The sequence below is a fragment of the Podarcis liolepis genome (genome assembly GCF_965112155.1).
Source record: "Podarcis liolepis genome assembly, chromosome: 11".
Taxonomy (NCBI): Eukaryota; Metazoa; Chordata; class Lepidosauria; order Squamata; family Lacertidae; genus Podarcis; species Podarcis liolepis.
In genome coordinates, this window is record NC_139565.1 from 23,154,119 (window position 1) to 23,181,535 (window position 27,417).

The 27,417-nt window shown below is 41.3% G+C and overlaps 1 protein-coding gene and 1 long non-coding RNA gene across 5 annotated transcripts in view; both read left to right on the forward strand.

The window, feature by feature from the left end:
- Positions 1-27,417, forward strand: part of LOC310688372 — a 342,987-nt gene that overhangs the window by 165,533 nt on the left and 150,037 nt on the right. The gene's annotated exons all lie outside the window — the stretch shown is intronic.
- Positions 1-27,417, forward strand: part of EPB41L4A (erythrocyte membrane protein band 4.1 like 4A) — a 108,485-nt gene that overhangs the window by 40,299 nt on the left and 40,769 nt on the right. For all 4 annotated transcript variants that reach the window (XR_014516821.1, XR_014516822.1, XM_083464509.1 and 1 more), the window contains exons 4-11: positions 4,028-4,079; positions 4,965-5,043; positions 6,938-7,035; positions 8,099-8,219; positions 11,964-12,051; positions 13,818-13,906; positions 14,593-14,656; positions 23,713-23,804. Coding sequence is in view for 2 of the 4 variants with exons in the window: in XM_083464509.1 (XP_083320635.1) it covers positions 4,028-4,079; positions 4,965-5,043; positions 6,938-7,035; positions 8,099-8,219; positions 11,964-12,051; positions 13,818-13,906; positions 14,593-14,656; positions 23,713-23,804 (683 nt within the window). In the remaining 2 variants the exon portion in view is untranslated. The remainder of the gene's footprint in view (positions 1-4,027; positions 4,080-4,964; positions 5,044-6,937; positions 7,036-8,098; positions 8,220-11,963; positions 12,052-13,817; positions 13,907-14,592; positions 14,657-23,712; positions 23,805-27,417) is intronic.

Genomic DNA, 27,417 nt, shown 5'->3' on the forward strand with positions numbered 1-27,417 from the left:
GTATTACATTAAGAATACATAAGCCACAATCAAGCAGAAATTCCTGACATTCTCTAATGATTTTTAATATAACTTTTAATGGAGTTTTGTATGCCTGCTGTTTCTTTCTTTTTTAAAAAAAAACACCCTCTATATTAAATAAGAATAATTACACATTTTATTTGTGTTTTAATAGCTATTCCTCATTAATATTTCCCAGCCAGACAAGCAAATCTCAGGGTCTTGCTTTTGAGATCCTTCCCTATGAGACATGTAGCAGTAAAGACTAGCTGTCCTTAACAAAACAAAAGGAGCCACAGAATTACACATTAAGGACTTGGCTGGTATGCAGCCTTTGTTAGCTTAAATGTGACGTCCACCCTATGGAAATGATTGTGGGTGCCTACAAGCAGTGCTTGATGAACGTAATTGAATGATTTTAATGAAACACACAGGCTGGGGTTGGCAATATGATATTACACATGTATAAGCGAGTTGAAGCCTGAATAACTGTATGTGTTTGAACTAGTTTAAACACAGCGCTGTGCAATAGCAGAACAAAGTTGTACTTGTGTGTCATGAAAACCGTAGAGCAGTGTGATGAATCTGTAACAGATAAGCAAGCAGAAGGGACCTGTTGAACAAGCATCTTCTCTGTGGAAGTGGAAAAGGGGGGGGGGAATCATGTCTGAGAGGCTGAGTGTCTGTAACAGAAGCATTTGATGATTGACACCATCCATGAAAATGGATAATTTTCAACCTAGCTAATGGCTTCTGACAAACAAGTTCAGAGTGCTTGACCCTAATTTGACTCGGTACACAGCAACAGAATGTTAACAGTGCCATGCCCACTTAAAACTTAAGTACAGTCATACATCACTGGAATTTCAGCTTATGTGGCTTTTTATTTTTGGAACAGTTTAAAGCACTTCTCTTGACCGCATCTTAAAAACTGGCTTCACCAATTTTGTAGAGTGCTAATCATTAGATGTTAAGATCCAGCACTCCTTACCCATGTACTTGTTTTACTATTTTAAATTAAATCCCAAAGTCTTTATGAAATTGAGGTGGACTTGGGTTGAGAAAGCTATCATACATAGCTGATGCCTTCTGTGAAATTCCAACTAAACATCTCTGGTAGGAGGCTTAAAGGAAAATATTGGGCATTTTTTGCAGATTTGTTGTTGCATGGGGGGGGCGGGGAATAGAGGAACTATTTCACAGAGACAAGGGAGCCTCCCTCTGGAGAGATGCCATTTCCTGTGACCAGGAAAAATTACGGTACATGCCCCGCGACGGGGTGAGCTCCCGTTGTTCGGTCCCAGCTCCTGCCCACCTAGCAGTTTGAAAACACGTCAAGTGCAAGTAGATAAATAGATACTGCTCCGGCAGGAAGGTAAACGACGTTTCCATGCGCTGCTCTGGTTTCGCCAGAAGCGGCCTAGTCATGCTGGCCACATGACCCGGAAGCTGTCTGCGGCAAACGCCAGCTCCCTCGGCCTATAGAGCGGGATGAGCGTGCAGCCCCAGAGTCATCTGTGACAGGACCTAACGGTCAGGGGGGTACCTTTACCTTTAGGGTACATGTAGTAGCAGTGAGTTAGTGGCTTTTCTTGTCTATGGCTCCTTTCTTATGAATGAGATGTTTGACAGATGGATCAGGTAGCTCTGTAGCTTTCTGCCTGTACTTTTGACTCCCCCCCCCCCAGGGAATCTCCCACATAAAATTTCTACTGAAGTTAAGTGACATCCTATTTCCATTCCAAAACCATTTGTGTGGAGTGTGCCCCTTCCTTCCTTCCCTTCTCCCTCTGTTACCGAGGGCAAATGCCCACTTTAACAAATCTGTGCCATAAGTACCAAGCCTGCAGCAACTCATAAATATTACACAGTGTCATGACTTTTTGCAGCTGACGTGCTGGCAAATAGTGTATTTTGGTAAGCCTGGGCGTTGTAATTGTAGGACATGTTCTTTCATGTTTCTCGTTGTGATAGAGCCCTATAGTGATTTGGCAATTGGATTATTAACGTTAAAAAGGCCTGAAACAAAATACATATCCACGTACACATAAACGGTATGCTTGGATCCTGCACCTTGATGCTTATTGCTGTAAGGGGCTGAAGCACCTGCTATGACTTTCCAGGTTGTTCAAAATCTGTTTTTAACAGCCTCTACCTGGAGATTATATCTCTTCTACTGAATTCAGTTTTTCAGTTTAAAGCGAAGGATGAATTCTGATTTGCCCTTTCTTACATTATAATGCTCTGCTAATGCCTTGTTCATTTAATACAATGTCCAAGATAGATTTGCCACATAATTATATAAAAAAAATAAGATAACAGCAGTGCTTTTTTGTTATCCTTATGAAGATAATCATGACTGCCATTGAGGTGTATAGAGAAGCTTTTGGCTTTCACATACACACAAAAAGATGCTGAAGGAATAATAATGTAAAAGCAGATATAATGTTAGTTTGTAATTTTAACTTTTCTTCTTTGGAAAACTTTGCAGATGTTAGATGCTTACAAAGCACATTCTTTTTTGTTTCTGTGTATATCTAGGACAGAAGAGAAAAGTAGGCTCAGTTTGCACGTCATGGTTAAAGCATAGTTAGTGGTATACAAAGAACAAAGAAATGGCTTCTGATTTGCTCCCTGACAGCAGGACCTGCAAATCTGGATTTTGTATCATATCAGAAACAGGCTTCGTGGTTTGTTTCAGGGTGCAAGCAAGATACTTTTCACATAACCATATAGAAAGCTGGTGTATACTGTCTTCAGTTATTCTAGTTACAGATAGGTAGCCGTGTTGGTCTGCCATAGTCAAAATAAAAAAATTCCTTCCAGTAGCACCTTAAAGACCAACTAAGTTAGTTCTTGGTATGAGCTTTCGTGAGCATGCACACTTCTTCAGATACACTGAAACAGAAGGCAACTTCTTCAGATACACTGAAACAGAAGGCACTGGCAACTTCTGTTTCAGTGTATCTGAAGAAGTTTGCATGCACACGAAAGCTCATACCAAGAACTAACTTAGTTGGTCTTTAAGGTGCTACTGGAAGGAATTTTTTTATTTCAATTATTCTAGGATAACATTAGCTTATTCTTTTCAGGGCAAGGTAACACCTTTGTTTTAAAGTCTCTTTATATAACCATACGTACTGTATTTATAATAGTTTGCTATAACTGTTCTTCTTCGCATGCCTCCTTGATGAGAGGTCTGGAGGGTGGCAACACAAGAGCAGTGGCTTTTCTGCAGTAGCTTCTCACTTGTGGAATACTTCCCCCAGGGCAGGGGTCTGCAACCCGCGGCTCCAGAGCCGCCTGTGGCTCTTTTACACCTTTGCCGCGGCTCCGGGGCGGATACTAGCGAGGGGAGGAGGTGCATTGTGCGCCCCGACACTCCCCACTGTGGCGGGCGCTGTACTGGCTGTGACGTCGCATGGGGCGGTGCGTGCGTTAGTCACGCACCGTCCCGACGTCACCTTCCCGCCCGCTACATTTTAAGGGGCATGTACGCTGGTCACTGCATTGAAAGGGGGCATGTACGCTGGTCATTACATTGTAAGGGGCATGTATGGTGGTCACTGCATTGTAAGGGGCATGTACGCTGGTTATATTTATATTTATATAAATTTATATATTTATATGTACGCTGGTTATATGTACACTGTTATATTTGTTTTAAATGTCGCAATGGTTTTGCGGCTCCCAGGTTTTTTTTCTTCGGAAACGGGCCCAAGTGGCTCTTTTTGTATTAAAGGTTGCAGACCCCTGCCCCAGGGAGTCTCACCTGGCTCCTCGTTTACATATCTTTAGGTGCCAGGCAAAAACATTCGTCTTCTCCCATGCCTTTGGCGAATGGAACAATCTGTGGCCTTTTAAACTCTTTCTCTGTGTGCGGGAGGGGAATTTTGTTTTTGTTTGTTGCAATGTTATTTATTTTTGTGTTTTTATTTTGTAAATTGCTCTGTGATTTTTCAGATGAAGGGCAGTATAAAAAAAAATGAAATAACACAATGACTGGTTTCTATTACCTTTTTCACAGTACTGGTTGGATCCTGCAAAGACCCTTACAGAACATAAGGAACTCATAAACAGTATGTATATGCAATTGGTTAATCATAAACTGTTTCGTGATGGAGAGGCATAGAAAATACTGCATCTGCAAAGCTAACAGTGTTGACTGCAGATGTCTGATAGTCCCTTGACGTTGATCCATGTTGCTATATGTGGCTATCTCAAAAGTGTATAGTGTACAGCAGTTTGACTGCTAAATACCTGCTTCTTCTCTTTCCAGTCTCACATATATTTATTTGTTCAAACTATTCCTTACAATGCCAGAAATCTTCATTTATCAATTACATTGTTTCTGTATAAACAAGACTTGCATTTGATTTGAATTCTTAAACTTGCCTATTGAAGCGGATATCTAGAAGCCTGATCAGTAACTTTGGAACTGCAACAAGCAGGTTTGCAGAAAAACCTGTCAGGTAGATTATCACAATATGGCTTGAAAAGGCATTGCAGGATAACTGTGATCAACTTTGCAGGGATCCGGCCCCCTCAAATATTTTATTGTGGGGGCTGAAGCTGGTTAATGTTATTTGTTATATGCAGAAGACTTTGCACAGAAATACCAGTGTGGTCAGGAAGTAGAAGATAAAAGATAAGATAAGGCTACAGAGAAGCTCATCAATTGCTGATTGCATTTGGCATAGCTTCTCATATTTTTTTGCCACTCCCTCCAAATCTTTGGAGTGATTCCTTTTCATTCCTCCCATTTTTGTGTGGCCTGCATGGAATAGGAAAATGTGATGGCTGCTTAGGCATTGTCACATATCCAAGGTTAAAATCAAGTGCATACTTTCTCCAATAAAGTCTGCTGAAATTAATGGAATTGACTTCTAAGTAACTATGTTTAGGATTGCAGGGTGTGCTTTAAAACACACACACACACAATTAAATGTTCTTATTTTTTATAGCTGGTCCGCCCTACACACTGTACTTTGGTGTGAAATTCTATGCAGAAGATCCATGCAAATTAAAAGAAGAAATTACAAGGTATTGTATGAATAACCTTTAACTATTAGCAGTAAGAGTGAGCAGGTGCTTTTAAAGTATCTAGTAAAATAACTGTATAAGCTCATCAAGTAATTGTTCCTTTTTAAAAGAGAGACAGAGAGATGGAAAACAACTTGAGACTCTAATTTTCTTGCTATAAATCCTTGTTGGAAAATGATGTTTAACTCTCGCTGGTGTTGGAGGGATAGAGTTAAATTCAAAATTCAGCTTATTCATGTCCCTTGTCTTTGCTTATGTTTGTGTTCAAAGTTTTGCCCTGATTGCGAAAGTGTTTTTTCTTTTGTCTTGTTTGAGCAGTTACCAGCTTTTTATTTTGCCATTATGGATCTACTTCTACAGAGAGTTTGTTGTTCTCCCATAGCTTTTGTTTTTATTCTAACGTATATGATAATCAGTTGCTGATTGTATTGCATTTTAAGTGGCCCTATTCAACATGCAACCTTCGCCCTGATACAGTGAATGCAGTCTGCATACTAATATGCTTTTTTTTAGTGCATAAAAGCATGTTGCATTGGAGACAGCACATCATATCCAATAATTCAGTAATGTGTGCATGTATTCCTAAGTACTGTGTATCTGTAGGCTTACTGCCTCATCGGTCCCCTATTCCAGATAATTGGGGAAATAGAAGACTATAAACACATTGATGAGCATGCAGTTTATAAGGTTATATACAGGAGATAATTTCAGTACAATGGTACCTCGGGTTACAGACGCTTCAGGTTACAGACTCTGCTAACCCAGAAATAGTACCTCGGGTTAAGAACGTTGCTTCAGGATGAGAACAGAAATTGTGTGGCTGCGGCGCAGCAGCAGCAGCGAGAGGTCCCATTAGCTAAAGTGGTACCTCAGGTTAAGAACAGTTTCAGGTTAAGAATAGACCTCCAGAATGAATTAAGTTCTTAACCCAAGGTACCACTGTAGTGTAGTAAGTGCCTTTTTTAAAACAAACAAACCCCACTAACCCTGGTAAAAGTAGTTTGATAACTGTACAGATGTTTTATCTAGTCCAGACCTGCAGTTCAGATACTGCTGAACCATAGCTCCTGCCGTTCTTGAACATTGGCCATGCTGACTGGGGTTGATGGGAGCTTGAGTCCAGCAACATCTGGTGGGCTTCATGCTCCCCATCCTTGGTACATATTAGTAAATGGCTTGAGGTGTGTCTGTTTTCCCAAGTATCTAGTCACCATGTGTCAGTAGGCCAGATAACCAGCATTTCTGGTTTAGTTCATTTATTCGTAAGTGAAATGTTTTGTTAAAAGGGAAAATGTTTTTGAAGCGATGGATTATACATTGTTCAAAGAAAAGTGATATATATATGGGTTGGTATCCATTGTTAGTCATACTCAGAGCAGACTCATTGAAATTAATGGGCATGACTAACTTAGGCTAATTAATTTCATTGGGTCTGCTCTGCCTAGATCTTGGTTGGATACAACTCAATGGAAACGTTATTGAACAGTAAGGCATTGTGCAAATTTCCAGCATCCTTATGGAACCACAGTTGCCAGGATTCTTTTAAAGAAGCTGTGATAGCCAAGTTCTTTATCAGATTGATCTAGAACACCGGATGTAGCCCAAGGCTGCTAGTTGTAGTGCCAGCTTCCACTTCTTAGCTCTGTCATCATAAGTTCACAGCGGTGCATTCATAGCATGTGTCATGCTTTGTCACAGCTTACATGCTGGGCAAGCTTTTCCATTTACGTTTGATTTGAGATATTCAAAGGAAACAAAACTTAATATCCAGTTTGTGTCCCCTCCCAAGCTAACCTGGCAATATTCCTTTTAAATAAAACTGCAACGGCAATATATTCGTATGTTAGGCTCCTTATACTTGTATAGTTACTTCTATTTTCTGTCTTTGTTTTAGGTATCAGTTTTTCTTACAGGTGAAGCAAGATGTCTTGCAAGGCCGCTTGCCTTGCCCTGTCAACATTGCTGCTCAGCTGGGAGCGTATGCAATACAGGGTATGTGCTTTGTACTGCGTTTCCCTTCATAAATACTAGATTTTGTTTAGGTTTGGTCATATTTAGAAACCTGGATTACAGTGAACTTGAATGTTGAGGGTTATATATTGATTCTATCTCAAGATAAGTTCCAGAGGACCAGCCATGTTAGTCTGTTGCAGCAAACAATCACACATAATTTTGACTATGTAAAGCTTTGTTGTGGTTACGTTTTTGAGGACTAGAGTTCCTTTTTTCTTGATATCCCCCTCTATTTTATGGTCTCTAGTGCATAAAAGATTATGCCACATTATGCTAGCCTTTACAGGTGCCCTAGGACTCTGGTCCCCCCCCCCCAAATGGATTATGCAGAGCCAATTTGCATGCAGTTTAAATTCGTGCAAATTCAGGTACCGTGGACTCTCCCTCATAAATAGATGACAGGAAAATTGTGAAAAGTTTTATTGTACTTGATTGTACTGTGGCAGCATAATATTTCCAGGGCTGATTTTGGGGGTTTGAAGGATGTTACAAGTCATTACATAAGTTAGGATAGGTTTAGATTTTGAGTCATTTTATTGTTATAGCTTGTGGAATTCCACGATACAAAAAAACCCAACATGCTAAATAGTTGAAAGCTGAGAGAGATAACTAAGATCCAATCTTTTCCACTCTTGCATCTTCATTCTAGAGCTTAGTGCTTTATTCCTAGAAAAGTAAGTGCTGATACTCACGATGAAGCTGTTACAGTAAGCGCCACACTTATTAACAGCTATAAAAGAGGTACTGGTACTACATACCCTTCAGTGCGCCCTGGAAAAAAGCACTGCTAGAGCTCCAGTTTTAGATGGGAGTGTCCACATCTCCTCTTCTTTTTCATGGGGTTACAGTGATCACACTTTGAAGCTTATGAGGGCTGAGGGAGACGCTGAATATCATAAATCAGGTTCACAGATAAAAAATACTCTTACTAGGAATTAAGCGGGAAAATATATTTAACAACCAGCAAAGTAGGAAAATAAAATAAAATTGTGTAAAATATGTCGGAAAGTGAATACATATTTAAAATTTGTTTTAAATACAGCTGAACTTGGAGACTATGATCCATACAAGCATACTGCAGGTTATGTTTCGGAATACCGCTTTGTTCCAGACCAGAAAGAAGAACTAGAAGATGCTGTAGAACGGATACACAAAACTCTGATGTAAGAATTCAGGTTATAAACTAACGTTGTTTGGGAAATAAAACTGTACAAGGAAAAGGGCGATAAGGAAGCAGTTCCTTTGTGAGTTGAACTATTGACTGTTGTTTTAAATCTGCTTTCTTATGAGCTGTTTTTCTCTGCAATGGTCATAAATATAACCAATGCATTTAATTCTTGCCTCCTTTGTACATTACAACGTATACATTACCACGTGTCTTCAAAATATCTTAAGGGCTGTCGTATGGAAGAGGGAACAGGCTTGCTTTCTCCTGCTCTGGAGGGCAGGACTCAAACCAATGGCTTCAAGCTTACAAGAAAGGAGAGTCCGAATAAACATACGGAAAAACTTTCTGACAGTAAGAGCTGTTCAACGTGGAACGGTCTCCCTCGGGAGGTTGTGGACTCTCCTTCCTTGGAGCTTTTTAAGCAGAGGTTGGATGACCATCTGTCATGGATGTTTTAGCTGAGATTCTTGCATTGCAGGGGTTTGGACTAGATAACCCTTATGTTCCTTCCAACACTATGGTTCTATGTCTTCAGCTTACAACCGTAGGCACTATTACACCAATTCATGGAGGACAAGGTTATCAATGGCTGTTGGTCATGATGGCTCTGTTCTGCTTCGCCGGTTGTAGGTACTTCTGAATGCTAGCTGGTGGGAATTTCAGATGGGCAGAGTGCTGTTGCGTTCATGTCTAGCATGTAGGCTTTCCATAGGCATCTGGTTAGCCACTGTGAAACTGGGATTGCAGGCTAGATGAGCCATTGACTTTTATCCAGTAGGCTAATCTTACCTTGTTACATTATGGGTAGACATAGAAGGCAGGAGAATCTTAAAGTTATATAGATGCAGAAGCGCAGGAAGAAAAATATGGCAGAAAGAAAAAAGAGACATCAGCAAGAGAATTAACTTATGAAAGGTTGTCAGTGTTTATGATTTATAAGATTTATCAGCTCATCCGTCAGCAATAGCTGTTTCGTAAAATCTTGCATGTCTTAATCAAAAAGGTGAGAGATGGGAAAACATATTTGAGCGATGAGTCAGGTGGTTAAGTTATGGAATGTGGAGCCAAATGACTAGAGAGATAAGGCCTCCTTGATAAGATGATTGCAGAACTGAATGCCAAAAGTGTAGAAGCTGAAAAACACTGAGATGTCTCTTGTTCAGGAGGGATGGGTGATGGGCAGAATCTGTGAGCTGGAAAACCAGATTTTAAGGAATTTATTCATATATAAGAATGGAAAAATAAGGTCAACTATCTGGTGAGATGTGCAAAAACTTGTGATTCTATAAAAACACTGGCTTTACATTGTGTTGAAACATACTGCGAATACAGATGCTATTTATAAAGGTTAACGGAAAAATGCAACCTTATTTTGGCAAGTTATTTTGAAATCTTCCCTCTTTCCCCTCCAAAACAAGAATTAAATTGAACGAGGATTTTAAGCCTGTTAGCTTCCTGGGCCGTTTCATTCTTGGAATTGGAATGCATTAAATGCAGTGGGGACCCAGTTCCTGAAATTAGGATGTTGTTCTCCTGATCAGTAAGGAACTCATGTATGAGTGTAATATAAGATGAGTAATTTTAAAAACCTAACACAAAGCAGAATATTTTTTTTACTAATAATGAAAAGTGAGGCTAATTTTGGACAATATTGTGAGGATATCTGTTTAAGTAACCCACCTGATATTCATAAATTACTGTGCAATGTGGGGTGCAGCAAGTTGCAGTGGTCATTTAGGGGCTTATCTGCCCCAGCTGACTTGTTGCAGCAGTTTGGGTTGAAGGCAAGCTGGAAATACCATACTGGCCCGAATATAAAGCCACACCTTTAAAATTGGAGGGGGGGGGGGACGAATAAAAAAATAATAAAACACCTGAATGTAAGCCACTCCCTTCCTCGCTGCTCCTGGCTGCATGGGGGGGGGGGCGGGCGAGCCGCGCTTTATTGTCAGCGGCCTTTCCCCTTCCTCACTCTCTCCCTTCCCGGCCTTGGGAGAGAGGATGGAGAATTATGTGTGGGGCAGGCGCTGTTTGCCCCGCACTCTTGACCATAAGGTCGCGGATATAAGCCACACTTTAACTTTTCATGATCGGATTTGGAAAAAAAGTGTGGCTTATACAGTAGTACCTCTGGTTATGTACTTAATTCATTCCGGAGGTCCGTACTTAACCTGAAACTGTTCTTAACCTGAAGCACCACTTTAGCTGATGGGGCCTCCCGCTGCCAGTGCACGATTTCTGTTCTCATCCTGAAGCAAAGTTCTTAACCCGAGGTACTATTTCTGGGTTAGCAGAGTCTGTAACCTGAATCGTCTGTAACCTGAAGCGTATGTAACCCGAGGTACCACTGTATTTGGGCCAATACGGTATATAACAGCTTTCCTTAATATAAAAGCCAGGGAGAGGGAAGGAGAGGAAGGAGAGGGTAGGGGGCAGGGGATAGTGGCAAGGAATGTTTTCAGTCACATTTACCAAATGTGCTGCAAATGAATGTTCTTATTCTGTGTTAAAAACAATTTTGAAGGCTTTTCTGAGGCAATAAACAACCCCGTTCGAAGTAATATTAAATGATAAATTCTGTGCTGTCACGTGGGAAATCTAAGTACAGTGGTGCCCCGCAAGACGAATGCCTCGCAAGATGGAAAACCCGCTAGACGAAAGGGTTTTCCGTTTTGGAGGTGCTTTGCAAAACAAATTTCCTATGGGCTTGCTTCGCAAGACGAAAATGTCTTGCGAGTTCCTGCGGGGTTTTTTTCCTCCCCCCCCTTTTCCCAAGCCGCTAAGCCGCTTATCAGCGGATCCAAAGCCGCTAAGCCGCTTAATAGCTGATCCACTAAGCCGCTTAACAGCTGATCCGCTAAGCCGCTTATCAGCTGATCCGCTAAACCCGTTAAGCCGCTAATAGTGCTAATCCGCTAATGGGCTTGCTTCGCAAGACGAAAAAACCGCAAGACGAAGAGACTCGCAGAACAGATTCTTTTCATCTTGCGAGGCACCACTGTATAGATCTGACCAGTGCTATTTTTTTTAGAAAAAAACTCACCATGAATGCCTCTCTTTGTTCTCTTATAATGGCAATGGCACCCACCTGAGAGGTGCTGAAACTGAGTTCTGGTGAGTTCTGGCTGGAAAATAAGCCCTGGATCTGATGGTTCTTAGAGAATCTTAATATGTGTGCTGCAGCACTTATTCAGGATCCTTCCAGATTTTATTTACAGTTAAGTGGTATAAAAATTTCTGTTAAATAAATGGGACTTCACAGTTTGGTACTATCATCGGCCTGTAATATGTCTGGTTAAAACACATTTCTGAATAATTGTACTCTCACAAACAGTATTAAATATTCACTCTAAGTGAAATATTTTGCTATAAGACTTAGTAGCAGAATACTTAAGGGAGATTGAAGCTCCCTGGAAAGCCCTTACCTGCAGCAAGCATACAAATAAGCCTCAGAAAGAGTCAGTTCATGCCCTGGTTCATATGTTGTTTGTGGCATACATGCAAATGATATAACTGTGAGGCAGACTTCACACAAATGCTCAGAGATCCTGGTGCACAGCTTCTCTCCACCAAAGGGGGAAAGGGGAACATTTTGCTAAGGGTGTGTGTGTCTCATATGTTACATCATCTGCATGTTCAAGGGGATATGTATAAAACGGCTATGTCAGTATTTCAGCAAGCATAACTTTTAAAATAATTTTTCTGTACTTTATAAAATATATTCTATTATATTAAACAGGGGGCAAGTTCCAGCTGAGGTAGAACTGAATTATTTAGGAGTGGCAAAGACACTTGAAATGTATGGAGTTGATCTTCATCCTGTTTATGTAAGTAGCATTTTTGATGTATTTTGTATATTTTATGCTGTGAACCACCCTGATATATTTGGATGAAGGGCACTATACAAATTTAAAATGAATGAATGAATGAATGAATGAATGAATGACTGTCTTGCCAGAGTGGTGCATGCTCTGGATATCTCCTGCTTGGACTACTGCAATGCGTTCTACGTGGGGCTACCTTTGAAGGTGACCTGGAAACTACAACTAATCCAGAATGTGGCAGCTAGACTGGTGACTGGGAGTGACTGCCGAGACCATAGAACACCGGTCTTGAAAGACCTACATTGGCTCCCCGTACGTTTCCAAGCACAATTCAAAGAGTTGGTGCTGACCTTTAAAGCCCTAAATGGCCTTGGCCCAATATACCTGAAGGAGCGTCTCCACCCCCATCGTTCTTCCCAGATACTGAGGTCCAGGTCCGAGGGCCTTCTGGCAGTTCACTCACTGTGAGCTCCTGTTGCTCGGTCCCTGCTCCTGCCAACCTAGCAGTTTGAAAGCACATCAAAGTGCAAGTAGATAAATAGGTACCGCTCCAGCGGGATGGTAAACGGCGTTTCTGTGCGCTGCTCTGGTTCACCAGAAGCGGCTTTGTCATGCTGGCCACATGACCCGGAAGCTGTACACCGGCTCCCTCGGCCAATAAAGCGAGATGAGCATCACAACTCCAGAGTTGGTCACGACTGGACCTAATGGTCAGGGGTCCCTTTACCTTTAACCTTTGGCCCTACAGATGTCTTTAGGCTTCAAACACTGTCAGCCCCAGCCAGCATCTCTGATGGGCAGGAATGATGGGAACTCTACTTCAGCAACATCTAGAGAGCTGCAATTCAGCAGCCCTTGGCTTAAATGAATACATGCAGCTCTTCAGATTGTAAAGATTGAAGTTAATGTGGTTGCCTTGATACACACAGACACAAAATTGTATGTATCTCTTTTGCTTTGAATAGCAGACTTCGGTGCCATATCACAAGCTGCTGTTTTTGTTTCAAAAGCCGTTTGCCCTACAATGAGAACTCCTTCTGGCACATGGGCTTGGCTATGCAGTTCTTTGGGTCCTCAACAATGTCAACAATTTATATATTTTTTCTATAAAACGTATATATTTGCTTGATTGTAGAAAAATCCTCAAAACAATTGCCCTTAAAAGGCTAGGGAAGACTGGCACCACAGAATGCAAAACACTAATTATTCTATTTCATAATCCCATGCTCTTCTTTTTTAAAAAAAGTAGAGTCTAAATCCATTGGAACACATACTTAGGAGAACCATGGATTAAGGAGCCTTTCTATGAAAGAATGTGGTTGCATTTCCATATAAAAGGCAATTAACTATGCTGGAAGAATAATATGGGTTACAAATCTAAGGGATTTATTCTAAGTGTTGTTATAAGATAAAAGGGTTTCATTACAAAGAATGTGTTCGGGCAGGAAATATGAAAGCAACACCAAGAATCTGAGTAAGGCCCTTAAAAAGTTCAAAGTAACGAGACATAATAGATAATTAGTAGCTCAGAGCTACAGAAGTTTTGTTAATTTTAACGCTGAAAGTTCCTTCAATATGCAGGACATAGAAAAAGAATCTTCAGTGTCATGCTGCATTGTATGTCCTTTCCTAACCACCACGTTACATCAGCTTAAGGAACGTTCATTTTGCCTATTTTCACAGTGGCTGCAGTTCAACTTTTAGACAGGAAGCTCTCTGTAAATGTGTGTGTGTGTGTTTATGTGTATAATGTTAAAACTGTTTTGCAGGGTGAAAACAAATCAGAGTATTTCCTAGGGTTGACCCCTGTAGGAGTGGTTGTCTACAAGAATAAAAAGCAAGTTGGGAAGTATTTTTGGTAAGCATCATCTATCTTGTAGCCCCCATTAAAAAAAAAAAGATTACCAAAGATTGCATGGCGTATTTCCATTTATAAATGTTTTCTACATAGAGCAGTTTCGATCTCTCAAACTGGAAACATGGAGACAATGGGTTGGGTCCACCCTGTATTTGGTGGAGCTCTGCTAACTGGGTGCTCTTGCAGGGTGAAGAAGTATTTTTGTCAATTCCTCTATCCCTCCTTAATAGCATATGCACCGCAAGCAGCTGCTCCAGTGGGCTAGGGGTCCCTCTGGAACATTGTGGGAGGTGGTGTAGAGGGCTACAAGGGGAAGGAAAGTGTTTAATATGAGTGCATTTAAATATTTCCCTCAAAAGGGTACCTACCAACCTGCAAATTGAAAAAAGAGAAACTTCATCAGTGATGAACATGCTTCCTTCAAAATTTTAATTGGGAGCCATTTCTAGCAACACTTCATTCAAAAGAAAGCAGTTCCTGAATAACTGCTGTAGAGAAATAAAATAGGCTGTTGATTGATATTTCTACTTATATGATAATCGTTACTGGCTTGCATGTTTCATAGCTAGACTGGCTAATTCACTAATGAATATACTTGTCATTAAACCTTCAACCGTTCCAATTTTTTAATGTATCTGTTGGATTAATCTTCATGTATTTTGTGTGTGTGTTTTTCTAACACTTAGGCCTAGAATTACAAAAGTCCACTTCAAGGAAACTCAGTTTGAGCTCAGAGTTCTTGGAAAAGATGTAAGTTTATATTTTGTAGCTTGAAAATAATGCTTATTAAACATGTATTCCTAACCACTCTAGACCAAACATGAATAGGATTGTGTTGTATTTGTATCTAACTAATAGTTACAAAGTGATTTTTAACACACACACATAAAAAGGCTTGGTCTTTGTCTATGTCATAAATTCTCTTTAAATTATCTGCTTTGTTAATACTACTTGTAACATTGAGAGGGCAGAAACATTTGGGGGAACAAAAGTGATGCATTCACCATCAGGCTTTTTTCTGTGGTCCATTAAGTTTGAGGGGCTTGTTTTGTAAAGTTCTTAGAAGAGGTCAACCTCATTCACACAATGCTAAACAAAAACATGGCTTAGTGTGAACAAGCAAACATGCAAGCTTCTCTAGGGGAGATTGGTTACAGCTCATGATTTGTCTACAGAGAGCTATCCCAAGAGTTAGGATTCAGCCTATAAACTAAGCCATGGCTTAGTTTAGCATAGTATAGCAGTGGAATGACCAGAGGATGAGCAAGGCAGCTGCAATATTCTTTCTATGAGGCTGCACATTTGCTTGTTCACAGTAAACCATGGTTGCCTTAGCATTATGTGTGAACTGGACTAGACTGTTGGGACTTTATCTGTGCCATCTGTTAACACAGCGTAGATTAGATTGCTTGGAAGTGCTGCTACAGTTACCTTAGATACTTGTTGGTAAATGCTTTGAAATTATCCAGATGAATGGGAAATCGGGAAGCTTTAGAAAAGAAACATTGTTGTTTTTGGTTTTAAGGCTGATGACTGACTGGGCTTTTAAAATAAGAACACATTGCTGTGCTTAAAAGAACTGACAGCATTTGGTAATGTCAAGTTCTGACAAGAATGCTGTTAAGGAAGCATTTCAAAGAACAAGGATGCAGAATATTATGTACACTTTACTGTCTTTTAAAAATGTCTTCTGCACTGAACTTGGTTAGAAATTAGGACTGGGTGTTGGGATTGTGTGTCCCTCCCTGAACCACACACCAGTTTATCCCACCCATTCTACTTTCTGCTTCAAAGTTACCAATGCCGGTTAAAATCATCCTAACCTTGGTTAAGTGGGGAGACTAAGGCCCAGTGTGGAAATCTGTCCAGGAATGCCTTTGTTCAGGCGTCAGGTGTCATTGTGAACAAGAGTAGAGGGCGTGGGGGCAGTCTAGGTACAAGAGTTTACAGTTCACTGCCTATCTCCAAAACCATGGTTAATGGTTCTGTCTGCATTGATCCTATCGCAGTATGTTTGGTTAAATACATTTGTTAGTTCTGCTAAATAACCTATTCAGAAATTATGTTGCATGGTTGATTTTTCTTGAGGAATTTAAATGTCAAATCAATGGAATGTCTTTAAACAAAGTTTTACTGTTTGATCTTAAAATGAACATATCTTGAATATAAATCAGTGTTCTCCAATCTGGTGCCATACATGTATTATTGGACTATAGTCCTCATCATCCCTGAACTTTTGACTTGCTTGCTGGGCTGATGGGAGTCAGAGTCCAAAATCGCTAGGCAGCATCTGGTTAGTGGAGGCTGATATTGACTGACAAAGACTGGGGAATGTAGGTTATTCTCCAGATAATACCAAATAGATAAGATAACAGTTTGTTGCATTTAGCACTTTGTATTCCTGCTGTGATAAAACTTCACATTATAATTATCTGAGGGAAGCTGTTACTACTTATAGCTTCTCCTCCAGGCAAATTAAATTAAAAATAAAACACCAATGAAAATTTCAAAGCCCTTATCCAACTCTCATTTAGAGATAATGGAAAAAAGACAAGCAATTCCACAAAGTAAATTTAATAACTAAAGTCTTGCTTAGATATATTATATAATGTGGGACATGTTAATGAGGAAACTTTCAGGGTAATGATGGATCTAGCTGTTTATAGGATTTTATTTTGGTTAGCTAAGCAAACAAAAGCCAAAGCTAGAACATATTGCTTTGTTAATTCAGTTTGACAGCATGACCATCCTGAATGACAGGGCTATTTAATTAAGTGGTCAGGTGAGCCAGGACCAGTGCCTGACCTGCTGCTCCAATCTTACAATTTGCTTTTTCCTGGTTGCTGCTATCACCTTTTGCATTCCTTTTGATCCAGTGAATGCATGAGCAGCATCAAAAAGGAAGCGTGGCAACTGGGATTGAGGTGCAGGCCACCATAGTATCTCAGCAACAGAGAGAAGGGAAGATGAGCAAAAAACAAAACAAAACCTCAAGACAGATAGAAGAAATATAAAAAGGCAATACAATAAATAATCTTGTTTGAGATTCTTTGGTAAATTTAATCAGTCTGTTGCTTTTTATAGTGGAAACCTCAGTGATGCAAGCTTGTAGAAGCTGGAGATGCAGCAAACCTTCAACAGAGTAGAATTTCAGTCTCTCCGTATGAATTGCACTTATTCTGTGCAAAAAAGGACATTTTATCTCTTCAGGCTGGCAGAACCCAATTCTCCACTTGATCTTAGCCAAAAGGCCGAGAAGCCAATTCTGCAGTCACTAGATGTAGATAATCAATGACTAAGATAAAGGAGCTTGACCTGTGAATTAACTTGGGGAAATATTAGATTAGATTAGAAATAGTAGATTTGAGAGCTTTCTCTTTTTATAATCATGCCGCTTCCACATTTCCACACCCCTTTTATTTCTACAGAAGAGAGGAAGTTCGACAGTATGTTCCTTTCAGTTTCCCATTTTGCTGTATCTTGGCAGATTCTATGAAACCTCTTGAAACCTATACCTTCCTTATTGTACTCTGTCTTTTGTTGAATGGAATTAAAGCTTGTTTGCTTTGGAGATTAAGTTCTGGTTTTCCAAGTATGTTCAAATATTTCATAGAAGCATTTACAACAGAATGCTTCTGCAACAGAAAATATAACAAGCAATAAGTTATGCAATATCAGGGAAGGAATTTGTGCTTTGGCTAATAGCTATCTTGCATTGACCTGTGGTCAATGAGCTACTCAGCTGCGATTTAATTCAGCCAGGCAACACCCACCCATATTGCCACACCGCTTCAGACCCTTTATTCCTTACCATAGATCCAATTTAGGTTGGGGAAAAAGAGTAGCTTACTGATTACACCATGTGGCATGGCCTCCATGGAAACAGCAAATAATTTAGTCTTGTCACTCCCTGAAAATTTAAATTGAATTGATTGTGTCTCTATAGCGATTGAGGTGAAACATGTTTCTTGCTTGTTCCTGTGCTGGTAATTGTTGGTTCAAACAGTAAACCCATCAGACATATTACTGATGGCACAGTCAAAGCTGTTCGGTCCCAGAAAGGTCCACAAAAGGTTTGCAAGGAGGCAGGACCAATATGCAGTCTTCGGTTGAGGGTAAGGACAGCCAGTAGACAGACAGGGGTTGCATGTCCCATCTGAGAGCAGGAACTGGACTGGAGAACGAGATTACCAATTTTGCCTTGGCTACTGGCTTGTGGTCAACTCTAATTCCATAGTTTCTAAAGCAATGTTCAGGTTTTTCTAAACAAGCTTGGCCAGAGCTTAATGCAAAAAGTAATCTCGACAGGTCTAGCACCCTTTCATCTGTTAACTAATGAATCTTATGGGTGACAAATCAATTAGAGAGAGGTCTTTGGATTTCCAAGAGATCTAGGGAACTGCAGAGGCACCATGTTCCCTAGTCACTAGGGTTACCATGCCTCCCCTGCAAAGATGGAATACCATAATTTGTATGTTTAACTCACCCTAAATATAGGAAGGCTTTCTCTTTGCCAAGGTTTACTGTTTTACATTTTAATAAAACCCCAGTGAACCATAAATGCTGCCTTTGTAACAACGTTGAGGTGGAGTCTATCTTGCATGTCCTTTTTATTGACATTTGTGTCAAGCGGCTAGGAAAGACCTAATTATCCTATTATGCAGTCTCTCCCTGTCTGCTTTTTTGAATCTCTTATGATCACTTTGCTTCCTGGCTCCCTTGTGTCAGCCACAGAGCAAGTGGCAAAGTTTTCAAATATGGCCTGTTGTATTAGGCCACTTACAATTGATATACGTAGATAGCTTAGCATTGTTATTCTGCACTTTTCAGTTGTATTAATTCATATTTTAGTGATGTTGTTAATGGTCAATTATAAAATTGTTACTGATGTTTAAATGGTCTGTTGACTGCAAATAAAGAGATGGAAAGTGTAAACAGGTGGTATTTGGAGAGAGTTCCTTCAGTACCTTGGACAGATCATAGGGAGCAGTGTCCCTATTTAGGTTGTGTCCAGATGGGGGCATTATCTTGCAAACAGGTTGTTCAGAGTAGTGTGTGAGGATCCACACACTCCCATTTTTTTGACTCACCATATTCATTGCTGTCTTACTGTCACACTACTGGGCAGAGCTTGCCAGACTTTTTGTTTTGGTCCCTACAATCTATCACTCCTCCCAACCCTTCTCTGAGTAAGTTTACAGGATTAAACTGTAGTTTGCCCTTAAAAAAAAAGTTTGCAGAATTTGGGTTTAATAGAATTGTACAAATTCTGTACTAATGAAAACAAATTGGGTTTGCTTTGTGCTCCGAGTGGGGTTTGTTCCTGTGCTGAACTACAGATACTGTAATCACTCATTCTCAGCCTTCTCTAACTGACATCCAACTTCAGTTTAAAACGCTTTGGGATCCAGTCTTGTTGCTGGGAGGGAAAGTCATCGATCCGAGAGATTATACAGTGAGGTTTTAAAAAACTTTTATTTTATTACTTTATTACTTAACTAACAGACTCTTGTGCTGTGTTACAGACTTCCTCGGAAAATACTGTACTCTGTGTCTTAAATGCCCTAAGTAACATGGAGAAGTACTGTTTGAGAAAAGTGCCCTTGGGATGTGTGGAGCTAGTTGCATGCTGTTTTGGATTCTGGTCTGTGAGGCAAAGTGTTTATTAACCAAAACTCTGCCTACTATTTACTGTTACGTACATTTAAGTAATACTTAAGCCCCAAAAAGGGGACACGGGTGGCACTGTGGTCTAAACCAAAGAGCCTAGGGCTTGCTGATCAGGTGGTCAGTGGTTTGAATCCCTGTAATGGGGTGAGCTCCCGTTGTTCGGTCCCTGCTCCTGCCCTCCTAGCAGTTTGAAAGCACATCAAAGTGCAAGTAGATAAATTGGTACCGCTCCGGCGGGAAGGTAAAAGGCGTTTCTGTGCACTGCTCTGGTTCGCTAGAAGCAGCTTTGTCATGCTGGCCACATGACCCGGAAGCTGTCTGCGGACAAACGCTGGTCCCTTGGCCTATAGAAGAAGATGAGCGCGCAATCACAGAGTCGTCCGCAACTGGACCTAATGGTCAGGAGTACCTTTACCTTTAAGCCCCAAAAGCTAGAGCCTGAGTAAACGTAACCATCAGTAATAGTTCTCTATGTGGGGCTACCTTTGAAGGTGACCCGGAAACTGCAACTAATCCAGAATACAGCAGCTAGACTGGTGACTGGGAGTGGCTGCCGGGGCCATATAACACCGGTCTTGAAAGACCTACATTAGCTCCCAGTATGTTTCCGAGCACAATTCAAAGTGTTGGTGCTAACCTTTAAAGTCATAAATGGCCTTGGCCCAGTATACCTGAAGGAGCTTCTCCACCCCCATCGTTCTCCCTGGACACTGAGGTCCAGCTCCGAGGGCCTTCTGGCAGTTCCCTCCCTGTGAGAAGTGAGGTTACAGGGAACCAGGCAGAGGGCCTTCTTGGTAGTGGCGTCCACCTTGTGGAATGCCCTCCCATCAGATGTCAAGGAAAGAAGTAACTATCTGACTTTTAGAAGACATCTGAAGGCAACCCTGTTTAGGGAAGTTTTTAATGTTTGATATGTTATCACTTTTTATTATTTTATTGTGTTTTTAATATTCTATTATTATTATTATTATTATTATTATTATTATTATTATTATTATTCCCATAGCATACAATATCCATGAAGAAAGCAGTTTCAGATGCAACCAAAGGCTTGCACAGGCTTGGCGCGAATTGTTAGTATTCTCTTTGGACACGAGCCCCACTTGTTGCCACATTCGCCATGCTAGTGTCTGCTACTGAAATCTCTCTGCAGCCCAGTGTACAGCATGGGGAGGTGCTGTTAGGGCAGGAAAGGAAGGCAACTTGGAAAGGGTGACTAAGGCCTGTAATCCGACGCATGATGAATGTTCTGGTTCAAAAGGCTTTCTACATTTTAGAATGCAGTTCAGCCGCATTATTGTCACTCTGAGTCTTTTCATTGACTTTGGAGTTTAGAAAGTTAGGCATTGTATAAATCACACTTGGCTTTTCATTCATTGACTGGGTTAACTGGGTTCTGTCTAATGAGTAACTTACCGGTACCTTAGATTCAGGGGCATTCTTTGAAGGCTTTCAGTGAATTAAATTGACTATGGCATGCCATAGGATGTTTCTTATGCATTGCATTCCCACCCCTTTTTTTCAGACAAAGGCTATAACTCACCCAGTTGATGGGTGCTATTTCTTGAAGAAACTATATAATTCTTCAATGTCACCTTTGTTTGCTGCGTACATACCACACCTTACTGTTAATCACTAGTACTCTTTATAAAAATGTCCACTTTGGAGGGTTTCTGATTATGTAAACATTTTTCAGTTCTTTAGTGAGTTAACAGGTTCAGTCCTGTATTTTGGTGAATATGTTGTGGAGGTGGGGGTGATGATTAACAAAATCAATCCTACTGGGAATATCCCCTCACTCATCCAAGTTTAGGATGTTCCACCATTCTTCATCAGAGTTTCTTTTTCTTTGAGAAAAATAAGGCTCACGTAAATGTAAACAAGCTTTAATAATAAACTGAGAGAAAACCGTAACAGAATAACAACATGTCTGAGAGAAACTAAAACAACAACATGAGGCAAGAAAACAACAAGAGGCAGTTGGTCCCTCTTTACTGACATTCCTAACTGAACATAATGGAACACATGCACTGAAGGGAGGGGCTGATTCTGGAGCAAAACACACAAGCCCCGCCCACCAGATACCAAGCACTCTACTATTCAAATGAGGCCCGAGTGTTTTTCCTACAGAATATACTTCACATTTACTTTTTATATCATGGAGGTCAATTTCTATGTTAGAAATAAGTATCTGTTTGCCATGAAACTATGATGTATGTTTGATGCCTTCCACTGCATGGACCAAAGACAACCCACTTGGCTTCTTTCTTCTTCTTTGGCGATCACTTGTGGCCAAGTAAGATTGTCTTCCATGAACACGGTCTTATAGGCAGTCTGTAAGTGACTGTGGAGGCCAATTCTGGATACACATGTCCTTCCACAGTGGAGACATAGGTTTCCAGGCAGGAGCTGATCACGGTGAGGGTTTGCCAAACATGCCTTCCTCTTAGCACATTTCTCCCTTTCGTCCTGAGTTCGAGCATCTTCAAAGTCCATGATGTCTTTGGTAAAGGCTATTATCTAATTGGAGTGCTCTCAGTCCAGTGTTTCCCAGTTGTCGGTGTTTATACTACATTTTTAAAGATTTGCCTTGAGAGAGTCTTTAAACCTCTTTTGTTGACTACCAGCATTACACTATCCATTTTTAAGTTTGGAATAGAGTAGTTGCTATAGAAGACAATAATCAGGGATCCGAACGACATGACCAGTCCAACAAAGTTGATGTTGAAGAATCATTGGTGTGCACACACTCATAGGATGACCTTCAAACCCACTTGTACTGCTAATTCACAATGGTGTCCCTCCTCAACATGATTCATCTGAAATCACATGGGTGGCGCTGTGGTCTAAAACCACTGAGCCCCTTGGGCTTGCTGATCGTAAGGTTGGCAGTTCAAATCCGTGGAACAGGGTGAGCTGCTGTTGCTTTGTCCCAGCTCCTGCTAACCTAACAGTTTGAAATCATACCATCATGAGTAGATAAATACGTACTGCTGTGGGGGAAGGTAAATGGCGTTTCTGTGTGCTCTGGCACTCGTGTCCCGTTGCTGGTCACATGACCCAGAAAAGCTGTCTGCAGACAAGCGCCGGCTCTCTCGGCCTGAAAGTGGAGATGAGCACTGCACCCCATAGTCGAATTCAACTGGACTTAACTGTCCAGGCGTCCTCTACCATCACCTTTACCTTTAATCTTTGATCACATCCGTACCATACATTTAAAGCACTATTATACCACTTTATTATTATACCACTAAAGGATGCTGGGAAGCTGTAATGTGTAAAGGGTGATGGAAGTTGTTAGGAGATCCCTATTCCCCCAAAGGTAAAGGGACCCCTGACCATTAGGTGCAGTCGTGACTGACTCTGGGGTTGCGGTGCTCACCTCGCTTTATTGGCCGAGGGAGCCGGCGTACAGCTTCTGGGTCATGTGGCCAGCATGACTAAGCCGCTTCTGGCGAACCAGAGCAGCACATGGAAACGGCGTTTACCTTCCCGTCGGAGCGGTACCTATTTATCTACTTGCACTTTGACATGCTTTCGAACTGCTAGGTTGGCAGGAGCAGGGACCGAGCAACGGGAGCTCACACCGTCACTGGGATTCAAACCACTGACCTTCTGATCGGCAAGTCCTAGGCTCTGTGGTGTAACTCACAGCGCCACCCGCGTCCCCCCTATTCCCCCTACAGATCTGCAATTCCCAAAATGTCTTAGCAGTCAATCCATCTTCCCAGGGGATCTTTGGAATTCTAGCCGAGTGAGGAGAATAGAGTCTCTTAACACTCAGTACCCTTTACAAACCATAGTGTCCAGAATTCTTTGAGGTAAGCCATTAAATTGGTGTGAGTGCTTAAAATGTGTTGTATGGGTGTGAACTTAGTGTTGGGAAATATAAAACATGGAAGTGATCCTTGAGATTTGTGTTGATTTGGTAAGATGGTTTAAATTATTCACATTTTTAAAGATCGTGACTAAGAGAACATTTTTCACATCAAGGCGGTAGAATTACATCAGGGTAATTCTCCTGATTCCACATGGTTAAAAATGAAAAAGAGTCTGTGTTCATGTGCCTAGATTATCAAATAAGATTCCTTTATATCAGAAGAATCCTTTACAACACTTCCTTTTTATTATTTCAGTGTAATGAAACTTCCTTCTTCTTCGAGGCGCAGAGCAAAACTGCATGCAAGCATTTATGGAAATGCTGCGTAGAGCAGCACACATTCTTCAGGTAGGTAAGCTACAGCTGTAAAGAATCTATTATTAAATGATGACAGAAGACAGACACATCTTGGCAGGGGTGGTTCAAGGCGGTGCACTTTAGAGCTTCAGGCTAGCGCTTATCTGCAGTTAAAAGGCAAGTATATTCAGATCTCTTTAACTGACCTGGTTGTATTATAAAAGATAAGAGGCCCTAGCTGGTTTCCTCAAACTGGATTTGATCCAAAAAAAACCCAGTGAATGGGAGATAAATAGCCACTGCCTCTGTTCCATAAATGCATATGCAAGAGTTCACACAATGCTATAGCAATTCTTGCACAGTTCTTACAAGAAGTGGAAGAATATATCTGGATTCAGTTTCACTTGAACAGCCTTTGAATGAGCAGAATATACCTTCTGCATGCGAAAAAGAGCACATTTTGGATCCAAATCTTTTTTTCCTGAAGGAACATCAATGTTTTAAATGAGAATAATGAAAGGAGAACAGTAAATCATTTTGAGCTATGTTTTTACTAATTTCCTGTCATTTATCCTGTCTAAATAAGTCATCCTCTTCCATCTACAGCAGTGTTTCCCAAACCTGGGTCTCTAGCTGCTGTTGGACTCCAAATCCCATCATCCCTAGCTAGCAGGACCAAGTGGTATGGGGTGATGGGAATTATAGTCCTAAAAACAGCTGGAGACCCAAGTTTGGTAAACACTGATCTATAGCAAGATTAGTCAATGTGGTGCCTTCCAGAGATTGGACCACAGGCCCCAGCCAGCATAATTGATGATCTGGGATGATAGAATTTATAGTCCAACAACACATGGATGGCACAATGATGCCCGCTGTCCTAGCTTTCACAGAGATTATATAGTGCCTTGACAGTTTTGTTATCTGATCATTTGTTAGCAGAATATTAGAGCAAAATTATTCTGAATCCTAGAATTGCCAAAACTTGACATAGGTTGATCTATTTTACACACAAAAAAGCTGAATATTTTTGCACACAAAGTATCTTTTTAAATATCTTTGGCTTGGATCCAATTTGTGCAAGAAAGGGAGCAGTTTCCACCAACTCTCCTTTCATCTGCAGCCCACACCATTCCCAGGAGTTCATCAACCCCCCAGGAACAGATTGTCAGGGTGTGAAGGGGGGGGGGGCGCAGAGGTAAAGGAGGTAGAGTTCCATTCGTGGAAGAAAAGCTGTCTGTCTAAACAACCAAGTGGAAAAGGCTCACTGAAGTTCAACCAGCATACTTATACTGGAAGGAAAAACTTAAAAACAATTAAAATGTGATTGTCTCAAACTAGTTTGGGCCTTTTAAATTTTCTCTCATTTCTTTCTAACTTTAGACACACGCACTTTAGACACCCAAACCCACCCACACACTGTGTGTGTGTGTGTGTGTGTGTGTGTGTGTGTGTATCACATGCTCCCTTATCCAGGATGACTAAACTATGCATCTTCAGTACTTGCTGGAAGAAAATTACAGTGCAACTTATTTTGTTGACTTGGTGTGCTCAGAGGATGAGTGACAATTTTTAAAAATTGTATCACTAACTGCCATTCTGGCTCATTTCCTGGTCTTAAGTGGCTACTAGGTTGCTGTGTCCTGCTAACCTCTTTTGGTATTGCTCATAGCATGCAAAGTTGACCCCAAATTTCACTTAGCAGCTTTGTATGCTTTGACTGAGGTTTACAAGAACTTTTAATGCAAAAAAGAGGAGCAGTTTTCCTTAAAATATTATTTTTCTTTCCTTTCATATTTTTATAGCTCTGATAATCATTAGGGCCATTACATCTTCAACCAGATATATATACATATATCTGGTTGAAGAACCAGAGGCACACAGAACGCCATCACCAATCAACCACACCAGACCCAAACCCAGACCCTCTCCACAGATAAATTACAGACACCATCCAGTAGCCAAACCATAGTGGCACCTCCGGATGCTGCACCCCCCTGCAATCCCTACACAGATCTGGCTGGCACAGGGCACAAAACCACAGCTCGCCCCTATACACGAAGCCAAGCCAGAGCACAACTAAGTGCAGTACAGCCATCTTCTCAGAAAAACTCTTCACAAGCTCAAGAGGTCAAGACACGAAAGCTTTAGCAACTAATCCACACTTAATGACCCACCTAAGTGGTACTCAGAATATCACTCAAGAAATCACTCAAGATATCCCTCAAGTAATTAAGGAACAAAAGAAGAAAAGGCACACTAACCTGGGAACTTCCTCTCTGCCCAGAACGTTGGAGGCTATACACCACACCCCCTCAACAGTATTTATAGGAACTCAAACACTGAGATCCTGCTCTGTTCCAGTAACAAGAAGCCGAAAGCACCAGCCTGAAGATGACGAGTGAGACCTCGTCGAAACGTCGCCTAGACACCCCAACTCTTACACGGGAAGACACCCGAAGACACCAAAACCTGCATATATATATATATATATATATTGGGGTGTCTACACGCGGGTGGCACTGTGATTTAAACCACAGAGCATAGGACTTGCCAATCAGAAGGTTGGCGGTTCGAATCCCTGCGATGGGGTGAGCTCCCGTTGCTCGGTCCCTGCTCCTGCCAACCTAGCAGTTCGAAAGCACGTCAAAGTGCAAGTAGATAAATAGGTACCGCTCTGGTGGGAAGGTAAACAGCGTTTCCGTGCGCTGCTCTGGTTCACCAGAAGCGGCTTAGTCATGCTGGCCACATGACCCAGAAGCTGTACGCCGGCTCCCTCGGCCAATAAAGCGAGATGAGCGTCGCAACCCCAGAGTCGGTCACGACTGGACCTAATGGTCAGGGGTCCCTTTACCTTTACCTTTACATACCAAGCCGACATACTTTTCTTCCTTCATTATAACATCTCCCTTCATTTTGTGTGGCATCTTTCATTCTGAATGACACCTATCTTGAGGTTCCAGGTGCGGTTCAGGGAACCTCAAGACTAGTGTCGAATAGACCTTTTCTGGGTGGCTCCCCAACTGTGGAATGCTCTCCCCAGAGCAGCTCACCTGGCACCATCATTACCTGTCTTAAGCGCCAGGCAAAAAAATTCCTTTTTACTCAGGCCTATGGCTATTAAATAATCCATGACCTGTGTCTCTTTTATTATTAGACTGTCTGCCAGTATGCTTCTTATTATGTGTTTATCATTGAAGTTCTGTAATGTGTTTTTATTGTTGCACACCCCCCCTGGGATCTTTGTATAAAGGGCAGTATATAAATTGAAATAACACTAATAATAAATGCAGGCTCCCCCAACCTCTCTATCCAGTGATCAGGTGTCTCCCTAGACAATGCCCCCTCCCCAAGCTGCCACCCTCAATAGTCCTGTTTCATGTCCCTCGTAGATATTCCACGTAGCTGGAATATCTCTTTGAACTGTGATGATCCCTCTTGCTTGTCTGGATAGAGAAAGGTGTCTGTGTATACTACTGGTTTTTGTAAGAAACACATCCATTGCTCTGCCCACAGTGATGGACAGTGGAACGGTCTCCCATGGAAGGTTCTGGACTCTCCTTCCTTGGAGGTTTTGAAGCAGAGGTTGGGTGGCCATCTGTCATGGATGCTTCAGCGGAGATTCCTGCTTTGCAAGAGGTTGCACTAGGGAACCTTGGGGTCACTT